This window comes from Coregonus lavaretus, assembly GCF_964263955.1.
Source record: "Coregonus lavaretus genome assembly, chromosome: 10".
Lineage (NCBI taxonomy): Eukaryota > Metazoa > Chordata > Actinopteri > Salmoniformes > Salmonidae > Coregonus > Coregonus lavaretus.
In genome coordinates this window covers 1,842,541-1,869,414 of record NC_139997.1, presented here as the reverse complement: position 1 = coordinate 1,869,414, position 26,874 = coordinate 1,842,541, and the positions used below count along the sequence as shown (strand labels likewise).

Here is a 26,874-nt window from a genome sequence, read left to right as displayed (position 1 = left end):
GCTTCAATAGATCAGCCAGGCTTCTATAGATCAGCCAGGCTTCTATAGATCAGCCAGGCTCCTATAGATCAGCCAGGCTTCTATAGATCAGCCAGGCTCCTATAGATCAGCCAGGCTTCTATAGATCAGCCAGGTTTCTATAGGTCAGCCAGGCTTCTATAGATCAGCCAGGCTCCTATAGATCAGCCAGGCTTCTATAGATCAGCCAGGCCCCTATAGATCAGCCAGGCCCCTATAGATCAGCCAGGCCCCTATAGATCAGCCAGGCTCCTATATATCAGCCAGGCTCCTATAGATCAGCCAGGCTTCTATAGATCAGCCAGGTTTCTATAGGTCAGCCAGGCTCCTATAGATCAGCCAGGCTTCTATAGATCAGCCAGGCTTCTATAGATCAGCCAGGTTTCTATAGGTCAGCCAGGTTTCTATAGGTCAGCCAGGTTTCTATAGGTCATCCAGGCTCCTATAGATCAGCCAGGCTTCTATAGATCAGCCAGGCTTCTATAGATCAGCCAGGTTTCTATAGGTCAGCCAGGCTTCTATAGGTCAGCCAGGCTTCTATAGGTCAGCCAGGCTTCTATAGATCATCCAGGCTTCTATAGATCAGCCAGGCTTCTATAGATCAGCCAGGCCCCTATAGGTCAGCCAGGCTTCTATAGATCAGCCAGGCTTCTATAGATCATCCAGGCTCCTATAGGTCATCCAGGCTCCTATAGGTCAGCCAGGCCCCTGTGGAAGTATCCTTCCATCCCTCAATTTCAACCTTAAATAGTCCCTTACGTTGAGATCACATCAAGCACAATAACTCATTTTCATTGTCTGCTTGTGTCTAACATCACTAAGCTTGAGTTTGTTTGAAGAGTGTTCAAATACCCGCTTCATCCGTATCGTACTTTGTCAATCAGGCAAAGGATCTTGTTTATCTTTCTAGTTTACCAACTGTGGAGAACCGCCATCTTCCGTCAGCTAGATTGGTGCTTATAGAGCCGAATATCTTGCTGACTGTAGAGGGGCTTCTCCTTGTTCCCTCTGCTCTGTGGCCTTGTCTGTTGTAATCACGGGAGGTTGGTGGCACCTCAGTTGGGGAGGACGGGCTCGTAGTAATGGCTGGAGCGGAATCAGTGGAATGGTATCGAGTACATCAAACACACGGTTTCCATGGTGCCATTCCATTCGCTCTGTTCCAGACATTATTACGAGCTGTCCTCCTATCAGGAGTCTGATGTCAGTGTGTTTCCTTCCTCTAGAAGTGGAACTCCGTCTCCCAAGAGAACGTCAACGACGCGGTCACCTGCCATCAGAGGAGGCAGAGACCGGTTCACTGGAGAGTCCTACACCGTGCTAGGTAGGTAAACACAACGTTAACACATCACTGTGCTAGGTAAACACAACGTTAACACATCACTGTGCTTGGTAAACACTACCAACCTTACATGTATTTCATGTACCATGTATTCCCATATTGGGCAAACCGTCAACTGAAACTGATCCATTTCTATGACTGGGTGAACACAACCAACCAACCCATAATGGATGTCAGGTTGCTAGGCCAATGGATGTCAGGTTGCTAGGCCAATGGATGTCAGGTTGCTAGGCCAATGGATGTCAGGTTGCTAGGCCAATAGGGTTGTTTCCCAGACACTGATTAAACCTACCACAGGACTAAACAGCATGTTCAATGAGTCCAGGATTAGGCATAATCTGTGTCTGGGAAGCCAGTCCATAGTGTATTTGGGTGTCTTGAGACACACCCAAACACGTAAGTCACTACATTTTACATTTAAGTCATTTAGCGGACGCTCTTATCCAGAGCGACTTACAAATTGGTGCATTCAACTTAGGATAGCCAGTGGGGCAACCACATTTTGATCACAGTAAGTACACTTCTTCAAACAAGCAGCTGTGAGCAAAGTCAGTGCAATCAGGGACAACTACATCTCGATCACAATAAGTACATTTCTTTAAACAAGTCATTGCTAGCAGGTGTTAGTTTAGACAAAAGACAGTGGTAGTAAAGGGGGGGTAGAAGGATTACTATTATACTATACTACCTACGTAGTATAGTCATTAGTGGTGAATTTGGGCCGCAGGTGATTTTATTTGGCCCCCCAAGTTTTATTTGGCCCCTTAGCATTGGAAACGTGAGGAGGAATAATGGTCTGGGGCTGTTTTTCATGGTTCGAGCTTGGCCCCTTAGTTCCAGTGAAGGGAAATCTTAACACTACAGCACACAATGACATTCTAGATGATTCTGTGCTTCCAACTTTGTGGCAACAGTTTGGGAAGGCCCTTTACTGTTTCAGCATGACAATGCCCTTGTGCTCAAAGCGAAGTCCATACAGAAATGCTTTGTCGAGATCGGTGTGGAAGAACTTGACTGGCCTGCACAGAGCCCTGACCTCAACCCCATCAAACACCTTTGGGATGAATTGAAACGCAGACTGCGAGCCAGGCCTAATCGCCCAACATCAGTGCCCCGACCTCACTAATGCTCTTGTGTCTGAATGGAAGCAAGTCCCCGCAGCAATGTTCCAACATCTAGTGGAAAGCCTTCCCAGAAGAGTGGAGGCTGTTATAGCAGCAAAGGGGGGGGGGACCAACTCCATATTAATGCCCGTGATTTTGGAATGAGATGTTCGAGGAACAGGTGTCCACATACCTTTTGGTCATGTAGTGTATATAATATATTCCTAATATAATCTCCCCCCCCAGGTGACACCAGTATGGACTGTGGTCAACACTACTGGGAGGTGAAAGCTCTTAAAGACTGTAAGTCGTACAGCGTCGGGGTCTCCTACAGGAACCTGGGGAAGTTCGACCAGCTGGGAAAGACCAACACCACATGGTGTATCCACATCAACAACTGGCTGCAGACCTCCTTCTCCGCCAAGCACAACAACAAGGCCAAGAGTCTGGACGGCGCCGTACCTGACCGCATCGGAGTCTTCTGTGACCTGGACTCAGGTGGGTTGGTTTTATTTTATTTTATTTTACCCTTATTTTACCAGGTAAGTTGACTAAGAACACATTCTCATTTACAGCAACGACCTGGGGAATAGTTACAGGGGAGAGGAGGGGGAGGGGGGAGCAAATTGGAAGCTGGGGGTGATTAGATGGACATGATGAGGGCCAGATTGGGAATTTAGCCAGGACACCGGAGTTAACACCGCTACTCCAACGATAAGTGGCATGGGATCTTTAGTGACCACAGAGAGTCAGGACACCCGTTTAACATCCCATCTGAAAGACGACACCCTACACAGGGCAATGTCCCAAATCACTGCCCCCTGGGGCATTGGGATATGTTTTTAGACCAGAGGACAGAGTGCCTCCTACTGGCCCTCCAACAGCATCTGGTCTCCCATCCAGGACCAACCCTGCTTAGCTTCAAGTAGTAGGATGCAGAGTATATCTATATGTATATTTAAGCAATAAGGCCCGAGGGGGTGTGGTATATGGCCAATATACCACGGCTAAGGGCTGTTTTTATTTACAACACAACGCGGAGTGCCTGGAAACAGCCCTTAGCCGTGGTATATTGGCAATATTTTAAATTTTAAAATTTTTGTCATTTTAGCAGACGCTCTTATCCAGAGCGACTTACAGTTAGTGAGTGCATACATTATTTAATTTTTCATACTGGCCCCCCGTGGGAATCGAACCCACAACCCTGGCGTTGGAAACGCCATGCTCTACCAACTGAGCTACATCCCTGCCGGCCATTCCCTCCCCTACCCTGGACGACGCTGGGCCAATTGTGCGCCGCCCCATGGGTCTCCCGGTCGCGGCCGGCTACAACAGAGCCCAAAGATGCCTTATTGCTATTATGAACTGGTTACTGAGGTAATTAGAGCAGTAGAAATACATGTTTTGTATACGGTCTGATATACAGCGCGTTCAGAAAGTATTCCGACCCCTTGACCTTTTCCAAAAAATTTTACATTACAGCCTTGTTCTAGAATGGATTAAATTCATTTTTTTCCTCAATCTACACACAATACCCCATAATGACTAAGCGAAAACAGGTTTTTAGAAATGTTTGCAAATTTATGAAAAAAAAAAAACAGATACCTTATTTACATAAGTATTCAGACCCTTTGCTATGAGACTCGAAATTGAGCTCAGGCGCATCCTGTTTCCATTGATCATCCTTGAGATGTTTCTACAACTTGATTGGAGTCCACCTGTGGTAAATTCAATTGATTGGACATGATTTGGAAAGGCAGACACCTGTCTATATAAAGGTCCCACAGTTGACAGTGCAAGTCAAAGCAAAAACCAAGCCATGAGGTCGAAGAAATTGTCCGTAGAGCTCCAAGACAGGATTGTGTCGAGGCACAGATCTGGGGAAGGGTACCAAAAAATGTCTGCAGCATTGAAGGTCCCCAAGAACACAGTGGCCTCCATCATTCTTAAATGGAAGAAGTTTGGAACCACCAAGACTCTTCCTATAGCTGGCCGCCCGGACAAACTTAGCAATCGGGGGAGAAGGGCCTTGGTCAGGGAGGTGACCAAGAATCCGATGGCCAATCTGACAGAGCTCCAGAGTTCCTCAGTGGAGATGGGATAACCTTCTAGAAGGACAACCATCTCTGCAGCACTCCTCCAATCAGGCCTTTATGGTAGAGTGGCCAGACGGAAGCCACTCCTCAGTAAAAGGCACATGACAGCCCGCTTGGAGTTTGCCAAAAGGCACCTAAAGACTCTCAGACCATGAGAAACAAGATTCTCTGGTCTGATGAAACCAAGATTGAACTCTTTGGCCTGAATGCCAAGCGTCACTTCTGGAGGAAACCTGGCACTGTCCCTACGGTGAAGCATGGTGGTGGCAGCATCATGCTGTGGGGATGTTTTTCAGCAGCAGGGACTGGGAGACGTGTCAGGATCGAGGGAAAGATGAACGGAGCAAAGTACTGAGAGATTCTTGATGATAACCTGCTCCAGAGTGCTCACAACCTCAGACTGTGTTGACGGTTCACCATCCAACAGGACAATGACCCTAAGCACACAGCCAAGACAACGCAGGAGTGGCTTCGGGACAAGTCTCTGAATGTCCTTGAGTGGCCCAGCCAGAGCCCGAACTTGAACCCGATCGAACATCTCTGAAGAGACCAGAAAATAGCTGTGCAGCGATGCTCCCCATCCAACCTGACAGAGCTTGAGAGGATCTGCACAGAAGAATGGGAGAAACTCCCCAAATACAGGTGTGCCAAGCTTGTAGCGTCATACCCAAGAAGACTCGAGGCTGTAATCGCTGCCAAAGGTGCTTCAACAACGTACTGAGTAAAGGGTCTGAATACTTATGTAAATGTGATATTCCTGTTTTTATTGGGTATTGTGTGTACATTGATGAGGGAAAAAAACGATTTAAACCATTTTAGAATAAGGTTTAACGTAACAAAATGTGGAAAAAGTCAGACTGAGTACTTTCTGAATGAACTGTACCATGGCTTTCAGCCAATCAGCATTCAGGGCTCGAACCACCCAGTTTATAATTAGATTTTGCTCATTTAGCACACACTTTAATACAGAGCGAGTTACAGTGAGTGGTCTCTGTAAAGTCAAAAGCACATTACTTGTTAGTGGGTGCTGCTGGGCTGAAGAAGACTTGTATAAATGAAGTAGGACTCCTTGGGAGTCATTTTTTGTAAAGCTTATAGCTGCTTCATTTCTCTAGGTGTGTTAATAGAGCCATACAGTAGGTCCAATTACATGAAATATCCATCTGGCAGTGGACAGGGTAGTCCTTGATCCATAAATGTTATTCTACTGTGGCGAGCTCTCTTCGGCACTCTCGTCACATTGAACCACCATTCTCCATTCCCTATGCGCGCCAAGTACAAACATTTCCATTTCTATAAACTCCATTACTGCTATTACATTAAACTGAGTGCACCATTTGTTTGTGCTGTTAACGACAATACAGATAAATAATGTGCTTTATTTTACATCTTTCACAAATTACAATACCTGTTTGATTGAGAGCTCCGTCGGTGTCGGGCGCCAGAGATGAAGAGGCGAAGCTAGAGGATTTACTCCGCCCAAAAGGACAATTGTACCTGGCGCCGACGAAGATGGCGGCCTCGCGACTAGCTCTTAGGAAACTTTGCAGTATTTTGTTTTTTTATGTATTATTTTTTACATTATTAGCTCAGAAAGTGTTTTGCATCATTACATACAGCCGGGGAAAACTATTGGATATCAGAGCGGCGGTAACTCACCAGCATTACGACCACAAATACGACTTTCCCGAAGCAGATCCTTTGTTTGCTCTCCCCAGGGCAACTGAACTGATTCCAGCGGCTGACCCAAATCATTGCCGGCGGAGGAGAGGCACTCGGAGCGGCCTGCTGGTTCGACTTAGGAGGCGCGCACACCACCCACCGCTTCCAAGTATACTACTCGCTAATGTTCAGTCTCTGGTTAACAAGGTCGACGAGCTCCGGGCAAGGATTTCTTTCCAGAGAGACATCAAGGCCTGTAACATACTTTGTTTCACGGAAACATGGCTCTTTTAGGATATTCTGTCGAAATCGGTCCAGCCAGATGGGTTCTCAGTTCATCGCGCAGACAGGAATAAATATCTCTCCGGGAAGCAGAAGGGCAGAGGTGTGTGTTTCATGATTAACAACTCATGGTGTAATTGTAGTAACATACAGGAACTCGAGTCCTTTTGTTCACCGACCTAGAATACCTCACAATCAAATGCCGACCGTATTATCTCCCAAGATAATTTTATTTGGTTATAGTCACGGCCGTGTATATCCCCCCTCAATCCGATACCACGACGGCCCTAAAAGAACTTCACTGGACTTTATGCAAACTGGGAATCACATATCCTGAGGCTGAATTTATTATTTAACAAAGCAAATTTGAGGACTAGGCTGCCGAAGTTCTATCAACATATCGACTGTTGTACTTGCACTGCTAAACCATTGCTATTCGAACTTCCGGGATGGTTATAAGGCCCTCCCCCGCCCTCCTTTCGGCAAATCTGACCACGACTCCATTTTGCTCCTCCCTTCCTATAGGCAGAAACGCAAACAGGAAGTACCCGTACTAAGGACTATTCAACGCTGGTCTGACCAATCGGAATCCACGCTTCAAGATTGTTTTCATCACGCGGACTGGGATATGTTCCAGGTAGCTTGCGAAAATAATTTGGACGACTGTAACTCAGCTGGTAGAGCACGGCGCTTGTAACGCCAAGGTAGTGGGTTCGATCCCCGGGACCACCCATACATAAAAAATGTATGCACGCATGACTGTAAGTCGCTTTGGATAAAAGCGTCTGCTAAATGGCATATTATTATTATTATTATTATAGAATACACTGAAAACGGTGACTGAGTTTATCAGGAAGTGTATAGGTGATGTTGTGCCCACTGTGACTATTAAAACCTACCCTAACCAGAAACCATGGATAGATATAAGCAGCATTCGCGCAAAACTGAAAGCAAAAACCACCGCATTTAACCATGGTAAGGTGACTGGGAATATGGCAGAATACAAACAGTGTAGCTACTCACTCAGCAAGGCAATTAAACTGGCAAAACATCAGTATAGAGACACGAGATGTATGTGGCAGGGTATACAGACAATCATGGACTACAAAAGGAAAACCAGCCACGTCACCGACACCGACGTCTCGCTTCCAGACAAGCTAAACACCTTGTTCGCCCGCTTTGAGGATAACACAGTGCCACCGACGAGGCCCACTACCAAGGGCTGTGGCCTCTCCTTCTCCGTGGCCGACGTGATTAAGACATTTAAGCATGTTAACCCCCGCAAGGCTGCCGGCCCAGACAGCATCCCTAGCCGCGTCCTCAGAGCATGCGCAGACCAGCTGGCTGGTGTGTTTACGGACATATTCAATCTCTCCCTTCCCAGTCTGCTGTTCCCACATGCTTCAAGATGGCCACCATTGTTCCTGTACCCAAGAAAGCAAAGGTAACTGAACTAAATGACTATCGCCCCATAGCACTCACCTCTGTCATCATGAAGTGCTTTGAGAGGCTAGTCAAGGATCATATCACCTCTACCTTACCTGTCACCCTAGACCCACTTCAATTTGCTTACCGCCCCAATAGATCCACAGACGATGCAATCGCCATCACACTGCACACTGCCCTATCCCATCTGGACAAGAGGAATACCTATGTAAGAATGCTGTTCATTGACTATAGCTCAGCATTCAACACCATAGTACCCTCCAAGCTCATCATTAAGCTCGAGGCCCTGGGTCTGAACCGCGCCCTGTGCAACTGGGTCCTGGACTTCCTGACGGGCCGACCCCAGGTGGTGAAGGTAGGAAACAACATCTCCACTTCGCTGATCCTCAACACTGGGGCCCCACAAGGGTGCGTACTAAGCCCCCTCCTGTACTCACTGTTCACCCATGACTGCTTGGCCAAGCACGCCTCCAACTCAATCATCAAGTTTGCAGACGACACAACAGTAGTAGGCTTGATTACCAACAATGACGAGACCGCCTACATGGAGGAGGTGAGTGCTCTGGGAGTGTGGTGCCAGGAAAATAACCTCTCACTCAACGTCAACAAAACAAAGGAGATAATCGTGGACTTCAGGAAACAGTAGAGGGTGCACCCCCCCTATCCACATCGACGGGACCGCAGTGGAGAAGGTGGAAAGCTTCAAGTTCCTTGGCGTACACATCACCGACAAACTGAAATGGTCCACCCACGCAGACAGTGTGGTGAAGAAGGCGCAACAAAGCCTCTTCAACCTCAGGAGGCTGAAGAAATGTGGCTTGGCAACTAAAACCCTCACAAACTTTTACAGATGCACAATTGAGAGCATCCTGTCGGGCTGTATCACCGCCTGGTACGGCAACTGCACCGCCCGCAACCGCAGGGCTCTCCAGAGGGTGGTGCGGTCTGCCGAACGCATTACCGGAGGAAAACTACCCGCCCTCCAGGACACCTACAGCACCCGATGTCACAGGAAGGCCAAAAAGTTCATCAAGGACATCAACCACCCGAGCCACGGCCTGTTCACCCCGCTATCATCCAGAAGGCGAGGTCAGTACAGGTGCATCAAAGCTGGGACCGAGAGAATGAAAAACAGCTTCTATCTCAAGGCCATCAGACTGTTAAATAGCCATCACTAGCACATTAGAGGCTGCTGCTGCCTATTGAAATCACTGGCCACTTTAAGAAATGGAACACTAGTCACTTTAATAATGTTTAAATATCTTGCACTACTCATCTCATATGTATATACTGTATTCTATAATATTCTACTGTATCTTAGTCCATGCGCTCTGTCATTGCTTGTCCATATATGTATATATTCTTAAATTCCATTCCTTACCAGTTTTGTGTGTATTGGGTATATGTTGTGAAATTGTTAGATATTACTTGTTAGATATTACTGCACTGTCGGAGCTAGAAGCACAAGCATTTCGCTACACCCGCTATAACATCTGCTAAACACGTGTATGTGACAAATACAATTTGATTTGATTTGATCTCTCCGCGTGACGTAAGCTAATTTTTTTGTATGGAGGTCTATGAGACAGTGTCGAATTACGTGAGGCTTATTTGATCGAGTAGAAGTTTCGTAATGATTTTACAAATGTACTGCTATAAGTGGATGCGTGTGACATTCCTGCATTATTGAGGAAAAACATCCTAGTCGTGCCTGTTGTTCACATGCGTATCTGCCCTCTCATTGGCTAGAGTCGTCCCACCTGATCTCGCCTGCCTTCAATCAATGAGGAGGGGGTTCGTTTATCTGTCCCGGGGGAGACCCCAGTAGGAGGAGTTTGAACCGGGTGAAAAGTGATTGCATTCGTTTTGGAACCGAGCTGCCTCCCGGGCTTGAGCCAGGTGCCCCGCTCTGACAGCGAATTTGGCTCAAAACAAAAGTGACGTAATCAAGCACGTGGAGTAATCAGTAGGATTATGTGTTTTTAACATGACAAAGTGATCGCTATTAATTTTTTTAAAAATTCTGTCTTCCCAATGAAAGCTAAAACTAAACAAAAATATAAACACAACATGCAACACTTTCAACGATTTTACTGAGTTACAGTTCATATAAGGAAATCAGTCAATTGAAATAAATTCATTAGGCCCTAATCTATGGATTTCACATGACTGGGCAGGGGCGGAGCCATAGGCCCACCCACTTGGGAGCCAGGCCCACCCACTGGGGAGCCAGGCCCAGCCAATCAGAATGAGTTTTCCCCCCACAAAAGGGCTTTATTACAGACAGAAATACTCCTCAGTTTCATCAGCTGTCCGGGTGGCTGGTCTCAGAAGATCCCGCAGGTGAAGAAACTGGATGTGGAGGTCCTGGGCTGGCGTGGTTACACGTGGTCTGCTGTTGTGAGGCCGGTTGGACGCACTGCCAAATTCTCTTCAACAATGTTGGCGGCGGCTTATGGTAGTGAAATGAACATTAAATTCTCTGGCAACAGCTCTGGTAGACATTCCTGCAGTCAGCATGCCAATTGCGCGCTCCCTCAAAACTTGAGACATCTGTGGCATTGTGTTGTTACAAAACTGCACATTTTAGAGTGGCCTTTTACTGTATTTTATTTCAGCTCATGAAACATGGGACCAACACTTTACATGTTGCGTTTATATTTTGGTTCTTTATAGTTAGAAAATGGTTACATTTATTTTATGGAAAATAGATGTTTTAAATTTCTGGATGATGCACTATGCTGCCTTGTTGACAACACCACCGAGCGGTGCAGATGACTGTTCCATGCTGCCTTGTTGACAACACCACCGAGCGGTGCAGATGACTGTTCCATGCTGCCTTGTTGACAACACCACCGAGCGGTGCAGATGACTGTTCCATGCTGCCTTGTTGACAACACCACCGAGCGGTGCAGATGACTGTTCCATGCTGCCTTGTTGACAACACCACCGAGCGGTGCAGATTACTGTTCCATGCTGCCTTGTTGACAACACCATCGAGCGATGCAGATTACTGTTCCATGCTGCCTTGTTGACAACACCACCGAGCGGTGCAGATTACTGTTCCATGCTGCCTTGTTGACAACACCACCGAGCGGTGCAGATGACTGTTCCATGCTGCCTTGTTGACAACACCACCGAGCGGTGCAGATGACTGTTCCATGCTGCCTTGTTGACAACACCACCGAGCGGTGCAGATTACTGTTCCATGCTGCCTTGTTGACAACACCACCGAGCGGTGCAGATTACTGTTCCATGCTGCCTTGTTGACAACACCACCGAGCGGTGATGATGACTGTTCCATGCTGCCTTGTTGACAACACCACCGAGCGGTGCAGATTACTGTTCCATGCTGCCTTGTTGACAACACCACCGAGCGGTGCAGATGACTGTTCCATGCTGCCTTGTTGACAACACCACCGAGCGGTGATGATGACTGTTCCATGCTGCCTTGTTGACAACACCACCGAGCGGTGCAGATTACTGTTCCATGCTGCCTTGTTGACAACACCACAGAGCGGTGCAGATTACTGTTCCATGCTGCCTTGTTGACAACACCACCGAGCGGTGCAGATTACTGTTCCATGCTGCCTTGTTGACAACACCACCGAGCGGTGCAGATTACTGTTCCATGCTGCCTTGTTGACAACACCACCGAGCGGTGCAGATTACTGGGGAAGAGCAACTGGAGAAACTTGCAGTCCTTTGATCACATGATTTTTGTGAAGTTCATGCAGTTGACACAGTGTTTGTTCCCCCCTAACACCGGTATGTACACAGTGTTTTCCCCCTAACACCGGTATGTACACAGTGTTTGTTCCCCCCTAACACCGGTATTTACACAGTGTTTCCCCCCTAACACCGGTATGTACACAGTGTTTGTTCCCCCCTAACACCGGTATGTACACAGTGTTTCCCCCCTAACACCGGTATGTACACAGTGTTTCCCCCCTAACACCGGTATGTACACAGTGTTTCCCCCCTAACACCGGTATTTACACAGTGTTTCCCCCCTAACACCGGTATGTACACAGTGTTTCCCCCCTAACACCGGTATTTACACAGTGTTTGTTCCCCCCTAACACTCCCTCTCTGATTAATTATTATATTCCAGTAACTATCCATTGTATTGCTCAGCCAGTAACTATCCATTGTATTGCTCAGCCAGTAACTATCCATTGTATTGCTCAGCCAGTAACTGTAGCAATTGTGGTGTATGTTTATTGTGTCGATGTCTGTCAATTTGATTTCCTTACATTGTCTAAAACGATGATCAATTGATGCGCCTGTTGAAAGTGCTCATTGGTTACGGTTTTTCTCCTAAATTGGGTGCGCCAGTTACGGTGGGTATATATGCCCATTCTTTGTCATAAGAGAGGACTGCTTTGAAGGTAACGTGTTCATTCTCAGTTGTGTGAGCATCCTAGGCCTGGTGTTATGCCATTTCTAGCCGTTTGGTTGCTACTTTGTGCGATTGTTTGGGCAATTTGACGTTTTGTCTTTTGTCTAATGCAATACCAGAAAGTTATTTTTGGACCCAACCATTTTGTAAATATCTTCACCTTCACTATCTGCACTTGTAAATAAAACCTTAATTTTGCAACATATTTGTATGGGCTTGCTCTTTGGTGCTCAAAAATCCTGGTAAAGACTGCCGGATCCAGGTAGATCTTAACACCCGTACTGTAAGTTGTTGACAGTTTCACCAACTGAGTTACAAGGTGGTCACCCATCGTTAGATTTACAGGTTGTTGTACAGGAAGTGGTGTGTTTTACAGTCCGGAAAGGGGATACTATATCCCGTGGGTGACTGTGACCCGTGACACATGCATAGGCCATCGGATACCGCCATATTGGATTTCAGCCATCTCCCTCCACCAGGAAATTACTGTAGAATAGATTACTACAAACTGGGCCTCCATCCCCCAGGAAATGACTGTAGAACAGACGACTATAAACAAGGCTTTTCTTCTTCCCAGAGGATCAGGTGACTGTACTATGGGGCGGCAGGTGGCTTAGTGGTTAAGAGCGTTGTGCCAGTAACCGAAAGGTCGCTGGTTCTAATCCCCGAGCCGACTAGGTGAAAAATCTGTCGATGTGCCCTTGAGCAAGGCACTTAACCCTAATTGCTCCTGTAAGTCGCTCTGGATAAGAGCGTCTGCTAAATGACTAAAATGTAAAATGTACTATAAACAAGGCATTTCTGGATCAGATGACTAATTTCCATCATTCTCTCTGTGCTTGTGAAGTGGTACGGTAGTTAGTTTTCTCCCTACATAGTGCACTACTTTTGACCAGGGCCCGTGGCCGGTAGTGGGCACTGTGTAGGGAACAGGCTACCATTTGGGAGGTAGGCTGCGCTTGAACAAGCGAAGTGGATACAGTGGAATGCCTTTGGTCTTTAATACCGTTTTCTCTTCCTCAGGACAACTGTCCTTCTACAACGCTGAAACCAAGCAGTTGATCCACACGTTCAAGGCTAAGTTTAGCCAACCTGTTGTACCAGCCTTCATGGTAAGTTCTGTCAGTATCGTATCGTCGATACGCTTATCTAACGGCCACTCCCTCATAACTGTATTTCGTACCGGAGAACTTGTCCTGTCATAAAGACCTAGATAAAACCAATAGGTAACAAAGTTACTTTGACTACATTATCCGTAACACATTTATTACACATCTATAAGCATTTCATCATCATCATTATTAGCGCATTCATGTTATGCTATGCAAGAGCTCATATTTAGGTGTCTTAATAGATGCACTATTACAATGACATAGTAGTGTCATCATTCTGGCTGTTCTCAAAAGTGTGCTTCTGTCATGCCAGTGTTAGTGAATATGCCAAAAGGCCAAACCACGTTTTGGAATGATGCTGATATACTGTATAGCCTGTACCGGCCCCATTTCCCCCACTGGTCGGTATAGGCCAACGACTTACCTTCTCTTCTCACTGAGGTCAATGGTGCATGAAGATCCTCGGGTACATTTTACAGATCTGTCACTTGTTATTTTTCAATCTCTTGTATATTGGTCACATACACATGGTTAGCAGACGTTATTGTGTAGCGAAACGCTTGTGACACTACTATGTCATTGTAATAGTGCATCTATTAAGACACCAAAATATGAGCTCTTGCATAGCATAACATGAATGTGCTGTGGATACTCTATTGATATACTTAATTAACCTTTAATAATGCGGTTGTGACCTGTTATAACGGTTCATGAAATGCTTATTGATGTGTAATAAATGCGTAACTTATTATAATTTTTTTTTTTAATTCAGACGCTCTTTTCCAGAGCGACTTCCAGTTAGTGAGCGCATACATTATTTTATTTTTCATACTGGCTTCATGAATGAAGTTGAATGAACATTGCAGAAAGGAAATTAATGGTATACTTCTGAGCCCAGAAGATCCAGCTAAACATGGTACAGTGGGGGGAAAAAAAGTATTTAGTCAGCCACCAATTGTGCAAGTTCTCCCACTTAAAAAGATGAGAGAGGCCTGTAATTTTCATCATAGGTACACGTCAACTATGACAGACAAATTTAGAAAAAAATATCCAGAAAATCACATTGTAGGATTTTTAATGAATTTATTTGAAAATGATGGTGGAAAATAAGTATTTGGTCAATAACAAAAGTTTCTCAATACTTTGTTATATACCCTTTGTTGGCAATGACACAGGTCAAACGTTTTCTGTAAGTCTTCACAAGGTTTTCACACACTGTTGCTGGTATTTTGGCCCATTCCTCCATGCAGATCTCCTCTAGACCAGTGATGTTTTGGTGCTGTCGCTGGGCAACACGGACTTTCAACTCCCTCCGAAGATTTTCTATGGGGTTGAGATCTGGAGACTGGCTAGGCCACTCCAGGACCTTGAGATGCTTCTTACGAAGCCACTCCTTTGTTGCCCGGGCGGTGTGTTTGGGATCATTGTCATGCTGAAAGACCCAGCCACGTTTCATCTTCAATGCCCTTGCTGATGGAAGGAGGTTTTCACTCAAAATCTCACGATACATGGCCCCATTCATTCTTTCCTTTACACGTATCAGTCGTCCTGGTCCCTTTGCAGAAAAACAGCCCCAAAGCATGATGTTTCCACCCCCATGCTTCACAGTAGGTATGGTGTTCTTTGGATGCAACTCAGCATTCTTTGTCCTCCGAACACGACGAGTTGAGTTTTTACCAAAAAGTTCTATTTTGGTTTCATCTGACCATATGACATTCTCCCAATCCTCTTCTGGATCATCCAAATGCACTCTAGCAAACTTCAGACGGGCCTGGATATGTACTGGCTTAAGCAGGGGGACACGTCTGGCACTGCAGGATTTGAGTCCCTGGCGGCGTAGTATGTTACTGATGGTAGGCTTTGTTACTTTGGTCCCAGCTCTCTGCAGGTCATTCACTAGGTCCCCCCGTGTGGTTCTGGGATTTTTGCTCACCGTTCTTGTGATCATTTTGACCCCACGGGGTGAGATCTTGCGTGGAACCCCAGATCGAGGGAGATTATCAGTGGTCTTGTATGTCTTCCATTTCCTAATAATTGCTCCCACAGTTGATTTCTTCAAACCAAGCTGCTTACCTATTGCAGATTCAGTCTTCCCAGCCTGGTGCAGGTCTACAATTTTGTTTCTGGTGTCCTTTGACAGCTCTTTGGTCTTGGCCATAGTGGAGTTTGGAGTGTGACTGTTTGAGGTTGTGGACAGGTGTCTTTTATACTGATAACAAGTTCAAACAGGTGCCATTAATACAGGTAAGTTACAGGTCTGTGAGAGCCAGAAATCTTGCTTGTTTGTAGGTGACCAAATACTTATTGTCCACCATAATTTGCAAATAAATTCATTAAAAATCCTACAATGTGATTTTCTGGATTTTCTTTTCTCAATTTGTCTGTCATAGTTGACGTGTACCTATGATGAAAATTACAGGCCTCTCTCATCTTTTTAAGTGGGAGAACTTGCACAATTGGTGACTAAATACTTTTTTTCCCCACTGTATATATTGATTGATTTTAAGATTATTCTACTGGTTTTTAAATCAATCCAAGATTGTGCACCCCAATATACGTTAGACATGCTTTTAAGTTATGTACCCAGTAGGTCCCTCAGGTCCTCTGGCACTGGCCTTTTAACTATCCCAAAGCCTAGGACCATGGAGAGGCAGCATGTCACACCCTGATCTGTTTCACCTGTCTTTGTGATTGTCTCCACCCCCCTCCAGGTGTCGCCCATCTTCCCCATTATCCCCAGTGTATTTATACCTGTGTTCTCTGTTTGTCTGTTGCCAGTTCGTTTTTCCCCTTGCTCCGGTCTTCCTCAAGTTCCTGTTTTCTAGTTTTGACCATTCAGCCTGCCCTGACCCTGAGCCTGCCTACCGTTCTGTACCTTGTCACACCACCCTGGATTATTGACCTCTGCCTGTCCTGTCCTGTCGTTTGCCTGCCCCTTGTTTTTGTTATTAACTTTTGTTACTTCAACACTGTCTGCATCTGTGTCTTCTCCTGAAACTTGATACAGCCTTTAGTTACTATGCCCCCCAGCCTCTGGAATAGCCTGCCAGAGAACCTGAGGGGGGCTGAAACTGTAGACATACAGTACTAGTCAAAGGTTTGGACACACCTACTCATTCCAGGGTGTTTCTTTATTTTTACTATTTTCTACATTGTAGAATAATAGTGAAGACATCAAAACAATGAAATAACCCACATCGAATCATGTAGTAACCAAAAAAGTGTTAAACAAATCCAAATATATTTTATACTTCAGATTCTTCAAAGTAGACACCCTTTGCCTTGATGACAGCTTTGCACACTCTTGGCATTCTCTCAACCAGCTTCATGAGGTAGTCACCTGGAATGCATTTCAATTAACAGGTTTGCCTTCTTAAAAGTTAATTTGTGGAATTTCTTTCCTTCTTAATGCATTTGAGCCAATCAGTTGTGTTGTGACAAGGTAGGGGTGGTATACAGAAGATAGCCCTATTTGGTAAAAGACCAAGTCCATATTATGGCGAGAACAGCTCAAATAAGCAAAGAGAAATGACAATCCATCATTACTTTAAGACAAAGGTCAGTCAATCCAGAACATTTCAAGAACTTTGACAGTTTCTTCAAGTGCAGTCGCAAAAACCATCAAGCGCTATGATAAAACTGGCTCTCATGAGGACCGCCACAGGAAAGGAAGACCCAGAGTTACCTCTGCTGCAGAGGATAAGTTCATTAGAGTTACCAGCCTCAGAAATTGTAGCCCAAATAAATGCTTCACAGAGTTCAAGTAACAGACACATCTCAACATCAACTGTTCAGAGGAGACTGCGTGAATCAGGCCTTTATGGTCGAATTGCTGCAAAGAAACCACTACTAAAGGACACCAATAAGAAGAAGAGACTTGCTTGGGCAAAGAAACACAAGCAATTGACATTAGGCAGGTGGAAATCTGTCCTTTGGTCTGGTGAGACCAAATTTGAGATTTTTGGTTCCAACCGCTGTGTCTTTGTGAGACGCAGAGTAGGTGAACGGATGATCTCCGCATGTGTGGTTCCCACCGTGAAGCATGGAGGAGGAGGTGTGATGGTGTGGGGGTGCTTTGCTGGTGACACTGTCTGTGATTTTATTTAGAATTCAAGGCACACTTAACCAGCATGACTACCACAGCATTCTGCAGCGATACGCCATCCCATCTGGTTTGCGCTTAGTGGGACTATCATTTGTTTTTCAACAGGACAATGACCCAACACACCTCCAGGCTGTGTAAGTGCTATTTGACCAAGAAGGAGAGTGATGGAGTGCTGCATCAGATGACCTGGCCTCCACAATCACCCGACCTCAACCCAATTGAGATGGTTCGGGATGAGTCGGACCGCAGAGTGAAGGAAAAGCAGCCAACAAGTGCTCAGCATATGTGGGAACTCCTTCGAGACTGTCGGAAAAGCATTCCAGGTGACGCTGGTTGAGAGAATGCCAAGAGTGTGCAAAGCTGTCATAAAGGCAAAGGGTGGCTACTTTGAAGAATCTCAAATATATTTTGCCATCATGTTTTCAGTGTTCAGGCAAGTGGCTTCCTTGACCTACCAAGAGGGAGGAATACTGGTTTAAGTTCAGTCCATAGCCCTGTTCACAATGCCATAAAGTGGCAGCAGTTTCCTAGCCTGTGTCTCATAACTCCTCAGTGTCTCAGATCATGACGATGATAGTGTTCTTACAATGTGTGTTGTGTTGTTCCAGGTATGGTGTGGAGGACTGAGCCTCAGTACAGGGATGCAGGTCCCCAGTGCAGTCAAGAGTTTCCAGAAGACCGAGAACGGCCTGGGAGGATCCAACAGCAGCCTCAACAGCATGGCCCAGTAGCCCACACTCACTGTCTGAAACCGCACCTTATTCTCTATGCAGTTTCTGGTCTAAAGTAGTGCACTATGAAGGGAATAGGGTGCAGTTTCTGATGCAAACCAATGATGAACTGAACTCGCACCTCTGACTTCCTGGTTCCTTTTGCAAGTACCACCCCTTCCTGTTTCTGATCTGTCAGTCAAACCGAGCTGCCCGCCGCAGAGGAAACACTGAGCCTTGGAGGAACATAACCAGCCTTTAACCAAGCAGCTCCAGACCCGGAATCGTCAAGCATCAAGCTCTTAGGGGCAGGGCTCTCCAAGCCTGTTCCTGGAGAGCTGCCGTCCTGTAGGTTTCCATAGGGGCAGGGCTCTCCAAGCCTGTTCCTGGAGAGCTGCCGTCCTGTAGGTTTCCACTAACCCTAATCTGGCGCACCCGATTCTAATAATAAGCTGGTTGATAAAGCTGAATGATGGGTTGGAGTGAAAATCTACAGGAGGGTAGCTCTTCAGTAGCAACAATAACCAAGCTTCAGCATTAAGGGTTAGTGGTACCCTCTTAACCATGTTCCAGATCTCTTAGGGGATGGAACATCCATAGGATTCTCATTCTGTATCAGGAATGCTAGACGTTTAATCAGGGAATAGACGAGTGCACTTTTGTTCTTTTTTTTTTAGTTAGAATGCTGAGTTTTAAATCATTCTGTCTCTCTGAAGTGTGAAGGTGTGTTTTGGCATGACGAGAAACCCTGTTGATTACTTAACAGCTCTATATTGACTCCTATATTTCTGTGTGTGTGTGTTTTATGTTGTGTATGACCATGGCAGTGTCAGTGAATGGGATTACAACTCCTTCCTCTCTCGTAGAGGCTTCGTTTTGGTTTGAACCCCCTGAACAATATCTTGTCAGAACAAAAAAACTGCAGGTTTGCACTAAAAAAAAATACAGTACGTGAAAGTAGGGTTGACTTAAATGATGGAGGACTGTTGCAACAGGGCATGATACTGTATGATGTAGTTCTGCTGTTTTCTTATTCTGCTGACATGTTCTGTTAGTCGTTGGACCAGGCTGAGTGCAGGCGTCCCAAATCACACCCTATTAGCTATATATAGCGCACAACTTTAGACCAGAGCCCTACGCGCCCACTATATAAAGACTAGGGTGGCAATTGGGACTCAGCCTGTCAACCTGGACGTCGGAGCGTGTTTGATCTGTGTCATTGGGAATTGTGTGTTCTTATTCATGTCTTCTGCTTCCCCAAATGGTACCCTATTCCCTTGATAGTGCACTAGTGCCCTAGGAAAAAGGGTGGCATTAAGGACACTTCTATTACTGTACCCCTTTATAAAGGGTTTAGAATTTCATCTCATGGCTTCACAAACGCAAACGGCAGTTCTTAAATGAGGTACCTTTTTTGAAAAGGGTGATATACAGTGTGAAAAAATTTATGCGCTCACTAACTGTAAGTCGCTCTGGATAAGAGCGTCTGCTAAATGACAAAAAAATGTAACTACACACTGAGTGTACAAAACATTAAGAACACCTTCCTAATGTTGAGTTGCAGCCTCCTTTTGCCCTCAGAACAGCCTCAATCCGTGGGGGCATGGACACGGTGTCGAAAGCGTTCCATAAGGATGCTGTCCAAGTTAACTCCAATAATTCCCACAGATGAGTCAAGTTGGCTGGATGTCCTTTGGGTGGTGGACCATTCTTGATACACACGGGAAACGGTTGAGCGTGAAAACCCCAGCAGCGTTGCAGTTCTTTACACAAACCGGTGCGTCTGGCACCTACTACCATACCCCGTTCAAAGGCACTTAAATCTTTTGTCTTGCCCGTTCACCCTCTGAATGGAACACATACACAATCCATGTCTCAAGACTTAAACATCCTTCTTTAACCTGTCTCTTCCCCTTCATCTACACAGATTGAAGTGGATTTAACAAGTGACATCAATAAGGGATCATAGCTTTCACCTGGATTCACCTGGTCAGTCTATGTCATGGAAAGAGCAGGTGTTCCTAATGTTTTGTACACTCCGTGTATACATGATTATATTGATACATACGGTCATCATCAGTTGGAATGAGATGTCTGTCTAATTGTGTCAAAACCACCACCCAATATTGTTTTTAGTGAGGTGAAATTGAAATGGGGAATACTTTATATTCTGTCTCCTGGTGTCTGGATGATGTCACTGCAATAATTCAGCCAGACAGATCTCTTTTTTTCATACATTACATTTCATACTTTAATTAGTTTTGGATTTTGTTTTTAAATAATCTCAGTGGTCTCGTTGCTGAATTATGTCACATTTACCTGGATTATTAGAGCTAGACTGAGAACTGACCCTTTTCTGTGTGTCGTTATCACGTTATGTGTACTGGTCGAACTCTTTTCAATGTTTGGTTAGTTCATTTTCTACCATGCTGTTGTTCTGTGTTGGGCCCTGGAGGGGCATTTCCTGATGTTTTCATGTGGGCCAACCTTTTCAGTAATATTCACACTTTACATATTTTTTTGTGATATTTGACCACTCTTTAGATATCTCCTCATCTCCGTTGAACACCAGATAAACTGTTTCCACCCCTGGCAACCTGGCAACGTGTTGCTTTATCATTCTAATAAACTGTTTTCACCCCTGGCAACGTGTTGCTTTATCATTCTAATAAACTGTTTTCACTCCTGGCAACCTGGCAAAGTGTTGCTTTATCATTCTAATAAACTGTTTTCACCCCTGGCAACCTGGCAAAGTGTTGCTTTATCATTCTAATAAACTGTTTTCACCCCTGGCAACCTGGCAAAGTGTTGCTTTATCATTCTAATAAACTGTTTTCACCCCTGGCAACCTGGCAAAGTGTTGCTTTATCATTCTAATAAACTGTTTTCACCCCTGGCAACCTGGCAAAGTGTTGCTTTATCTTTATCATTGACTCTGTAATCTATGAAGCGTAATGAAGCAGGGTTGATTGAAAAGTGAATCAATTTTCTGTGTCTGTGTTTTAGCTTACGAACATGTTGAAATGCAATGATTTTTCTAACTGATATGTTTTCCACATGGTAGAGTTATTGAATTCGCTGTATGTCCATGTGGCATTATGAGTCACTCGTCTTGCTGTATGCCTACTACTGCCATTAAATTTCATCACAGAATGCCATTTACACTCCAGGCCAGCAGGTGGCAATGTGACATCATAGTGACTGATGGTAAACGACTTCACTGACAAGAGAGGAAGCTACAAAGATAAAACTGCCTTCGGTAAATTAAAATGCCATTCACTTATGTTCGATCTATGACCATAATTATCCAGCTAGCTTTCTTTTTCATCTCGTTATAAAAGTGTTCTAAGACTCTGTTAATTCCATGAATGCTGTGCTGAGCCCATGCTACACTATATATACAGCAGTATGTGGACACTCCTTCACATTAGTGGATTCTAATTCAGCCACACCCATTGATGACAGGTGTGTAACATTCGAGCACACAGCCATGCAATCTCCATAGACAAACGTTGGCAGTAGAATGGCCCGTACTGAAGAGCTCAGTGACTTTCAACATGGCACCGTCACAGGATGCCTCCTTTCCAACAAGTCAGTTCGTCAAATGTCTGCCCTGCTAGAGCTGCCCCGGTCAACTGTAAGTGCTGTTATTGTGAAGTGGAAACGTCTAGGAGCAACAACGGCTCAGCCGCGAAGTGGTAGGCCACACAAGCTCACAGAACGGGACGGCCGAGTGCTGAAGCGTGTAAAAATCGTGTGTCCTCGGTTGTAACACTCACTACCGAGTTCCAAACTGCTTCTGGAAGCAACGTCAGCACAATAACTGTTCTTCAGAAGCTTCATGAAATGGGTTTCCATTGCCAAGCAGCCGCACACAAGCCTAAGATCACCATGCGCAATGCCAAGCGTCGGCTGGAGTGGTGTAAAGCTCTCCACCATTGGACTCTGGAGCAGTAGAAACACGTTCTCTGGAGTGATGAATCACGCTTCACCATCTGGCAGTCCAACGGACTAATCTGGGTTTGGCGGATGCCATGAGAATGCTACCTGCGCCAATGCATAGTGCCAACTGTAAAGTTTGGTGGAGGAGGAACAATGGTCTGGGGCTGTTTTTCATGGTTCGGGCCAGGCCCCTTAGTTCCAGTGAAGGGAAATCTTAACGCTACAGCATACAATGACATTCTAAACGATTCTGTGCTTCCAACTTTGTGGCAACAGTTTGGGGAAGGCCCTTTCCTGTTTCAGCATGACAATGCCCCCATGCACAAAGCGAGGTCCATACAGAAATGATATGTTGAGATCGGTGTGGAAGAACTTGACTGGCCTGCACAGAGCCCTGACCTCAACCCCATCGAACACCTTTGAAATGAATTTGAACGCCGACTGCGAGCCAGGCCTAATCGCCCAACATCAGTGCCCGACCTCACTAATGCTGTTGTGGCTGAATGGAAGTAAGTCCCCGCAGCAATGTTCCAACATCTAGTGGAAAGCCTTCCCAGAAGAGTGGAGGCTGTTATAGCAGCAAAGGGGGGGACCAACTCCATATTAATGCCCATGATTTTGGAATGAGATGCTTGTCGAGCAGGTGTCCACATAATTTTGGTCATTTTGTGTATGATCCAGAAATTAGCTAGCTGGATTTGTTTTGTCAGAATAATTTCAGGGCAATTGTAATATTTCTCTTAATTACACTAAATGTAGCTACTTCTAAGGTCGAAGTTACCATCAGTGGTGTCTAACATGAAATACAATGCTGCTATCCCCAGTCCGCCTGGCCTTGCTGCTATTCCAGTTTAAACTGTTCTGCCTGCGGTTATGGAACCCCTACCTGTCCCAGACCTGCTGTTTTAAACTCTAATGATCGGCTATGAAAAGCCAACTGAGATTTATTCCTGATTATTATTTGACCATGCTTGTCACTTATGAACATTTTTGAACATCTTGGCATGGTTCTGTTATAATCTCCACCCGGCACAGCCAGAAGAGGACTGGCCACCCCTCATAGCCTGGTTCCTCTCTAGGTTTCTTCCTAGGTTTTGCCTTTCTAGGGAGTTTTTCCTAGCCACCGTGCTTCTACACCTGCATTACTAGCTGTTTGGGGTTTTAGGCTGGGTTTCTGTACAGCACTTCGAGATATTAGCTGATGTAAGAAGGGCTATATAAAATAAAATTGATTGATTGATTGATTGACAGTAGAGATGGGAGATGGAGCCTAAGTGCAATTGATCATAAATGAAAAGTAATCTAACATCAGTGTTTCCCTTATATTAATGTATCAGTGGCGGGCTGCACAGCATCACTACTACTGCTCTACCACAGTAGTGGACCACCTCAGCATCACTACTACTGCTCTACCACAGTAGTGGACCACCTCAGCATCACTACTACTGCTCTACCACAGTAGTGGACCACCTCAGCATCACTACTACTGCTCTACCACAGTAGTGGACCACCTCAGAATCACTACTACTGCTCTACCACAGTAGTGGACCACCTCAGCATCACTACTACTGCTCTACCACAGTAGTGGACCACCTCAGCCTCAGCATCACTACTACTGCTCTACCACAGTAGTGGACCACCTCAGCATCACTACTACTGCTCTACCACAGTAGTGGACCACCTCAGCATCAGCATCACTACTACTGCTCTACCACAGTAGTGGACCACCTCAGCATCAGCATCACTACTACTGCTCTACCACAGTAGTGGACCACCTCAGCATCACTACTACTGCTCTACCACAGTAGTGGACCACCTCAGCCTCAGCATCACTACTACTGCTCTACCACAGTAGTGGACCACCTCAGCATCACTACTACTGCTCTACCACAGTAGTGGAACACCTCAGCATCAGCATCACTACTACTGCTCTACCACAGTAGTGGACCACCACAGCATCACTACTACTGCTCTACCACAGTAGTGGACCACCTCAGCATCACTACTACTGCTCTACCACAGTAGTGGACCACCACAGCCTCAGCATCACTACTACTGCTCTACCACAGTAGTGGACCACCTCAGCATCAGCATCACTACTACTGCTCTACCACAGTAGTGGACCACCACAGCCTCAGCATCACTACTACTGCTCTACCACAGTAGTGGACCACCTCAGCATCACTACTACTGCTCTACCACAGTAGTGGACCACCTCAGCCTCAGCATCACTACTACTGCTCTACCACAGTAGTGGACCACCTCAGCATCAGCATCACTACTACTGCTCTACCACAGTAGTGGGCCACCTCAGCATCAGCATCACTACTACTGCTCTACCACAGTAGTGGACCACCTCAGCATCACTACTACTGCTCTACCACAGTAGTGGACCACCACAGCATCACTACTACTGCTCTACCACAGTAGTGGACCACCTCAGCATCACTACTACTGCTCTACCACAGTAGTGGACCACCTCAGCATCACTACTACTGCTCTACCACAGTAGTGGACCACCTCAGCATCACTACTACTAATCTACCACATTAGTGGACCACCTCAGCCTCAGCATCACTACTACTGCTCTACCACAGTAGTGGACCACCTCAGCATCACTACTACTGCTCTACCACAGTAGTGGACCACCTCAGCCTCAGCATCACTACTACTGCTCTACCACAGTAGTGGACCACCTCAGCATCACTACTACTGCTCTACCACAGTAGTGGACCACCTCAGCATCACTACTACTAATCTACCACAGTAGTGGACCACCTCAGCCTCAGCATCACTACTACTGCTCTACCACAGTAGTGGACCACCTCAGCATCACTACTACTGCTCTACCACAGTAGTGGACCACCTCAGCCTCAGCATCACTACTACTGCTCTACCACAGTAGTGGACCACCTCAGCATCAGCATCACTACTACTGCTCTACCACAGTAGTGGACCACCTCAGCATCAGCATCACTACTACTGCTCTACCACAGTAGTGGACCACCTCAGCATCACTACTACTGCTCTACCACAGTAGTGGACCACCTCAGCATCAGCATCAATACTACTGCTCTACCTCAGTAGTGGACCACCACAGCATCACTACTACTGCTCTACCACAGTAGTGGACCACCTCAGCATCACTACTACTGCTCTACCACAGTAGTGGACCACCTCAGCATCACTACTACTGCTCTACCACAGTAGTGGACCACCTCAGCATCAGCATCACTACTACTGCTCTACCTCAGTAGTGGACCACCACAGCATCACTACTACTGCTCTACCACAGTAGTGGACCACCTCAGCATCACTACTACTGCTCTACCACAGTAGTGGACCACCTCAGCATCAGCATCACTACTACTGCTCTACCACAGTAGTGGACCACCTCAGCATCACTACTACTGCTCTACCACAGTAGTGGACCACCTCAGCCTCAGCATCACTACTACTGCTCTACCACAGTAGTGGACCACCTCAGCATCACTACTACTGCTCTACCACAGTAGTGGACCACCTCAGCCTCAGCATCACTACTACTGCTCTACCACAGTAGTGGACCACCTCAGCATCAGCATCACTACTACTGCTCTACCACAGTAGTGGACCACCTCAGCATCACTACTACTGCTCTACCACAGTAGTGGACCACCTCAGCATCACTACTACTGCTCTACCACAGTAGTGGACCACCTCAGCATCACTACTACTGCTCTACCACAGTAGTGGACCACCTCAGCATCACTACTACTGCTCTACCACAGTAGTGGACCACCTCAGCATCACTACTACTGCTCTACCACAGTAGTGGACCACCTCAGCATCACTACTACTGCTCTACCACAGTAGTGGACCACCTCAGCATCAGCATCACTACTACTGCTCTACCACAGTAGTGGACCACCTCAGCATCACTACTACTGCTCTACCACAGTAGTGGACCACCACAGCATCACTACTACTGCTCTACCACAGTAGTGGACCACCTCAGCATCAGCATCACTACTACTGCTCTACCACAGTAGTGGACCACCTCAGCATCACTACTACTGCTCTACCACAGTAGTGGACCACCTCAGCATCAGCATCACTACTACTGCTCTACCACAGTAGTGGACCACCTCAGCATCAGCATCACTACTACTGCTCTACCACAGTAGTGGACCACCTCAGCATCAGCATCACTACTACTGCTCTACCACAGTAGTGGACCACCTCAGCATCACTACTACTGCTCTACCACAGTAGTGGACCACCTCAGCATCACTACTACTGCTCTACCACAGTAGTGGACCACCTCAGCATCACTACTACTGCTCTACCACAGTAGTGGACCACCTCAGCCTCAGCATCACTACTACTGCTCTACCACAGTAGTGGACCACCTCAGCCTCAGCATCACTACTACTGCTCTACCACAGTAGTGGACCACCTCAGCATCACTACTACTGCTCTACCACAGTAGTGGACCACCTCAGCCTCAGCATCACTACTACTGCTCTACCACAGTAGTGGACCACCACAGCATCACTACTACTGCTCTACCACAGTAGTGGACCACCTCAGCATCACTACTACTGCTCTACCACAGTAGTGGACCACCTCAGCCTCAGCATCACTACTACTGCTCTACCACAGTAGTGGACCA

General features: G+C 46.1%; 1 protein-coding gene across 1 annotated transcript in view; it reads left to right on the top strand.

Annotated features, from left to right (window-relative positions):
• Nucleotides 1-20,970, top strand: part of LOC311136531 (FSD1-like protein) — a 66,502-nt gene extending 45,532 nt beyond the window's left edge. The window contains exons 11-14 of the mRNA XM_084170693.1: nucleotides 1,245-1,342; nucleotides 2,710-2,961; nucleotides 13,375-13,463; nucleotides 18,177-20,970. Of these exons, the coding sequence (XP_084026819.1) occupies nucleotides 1,245-1,342; nucleotides 2,710-2,961; nucleotides 13,375-13,463; nucleotides 18,177-18,299 (562 nt within the window). The 3' untranslated portion in view covers nucleotides 18,300-20,970. The remainder of the gene's footprint in view (nucleotides 1-1,244; nucleotides 1,343-2,709; nucleotides 2,962-13,374; nucleotides 13,464-18,176) is intronic.
• Nucleotides 20,971-26,874: the final 5,904 nt, after the last annotated feature.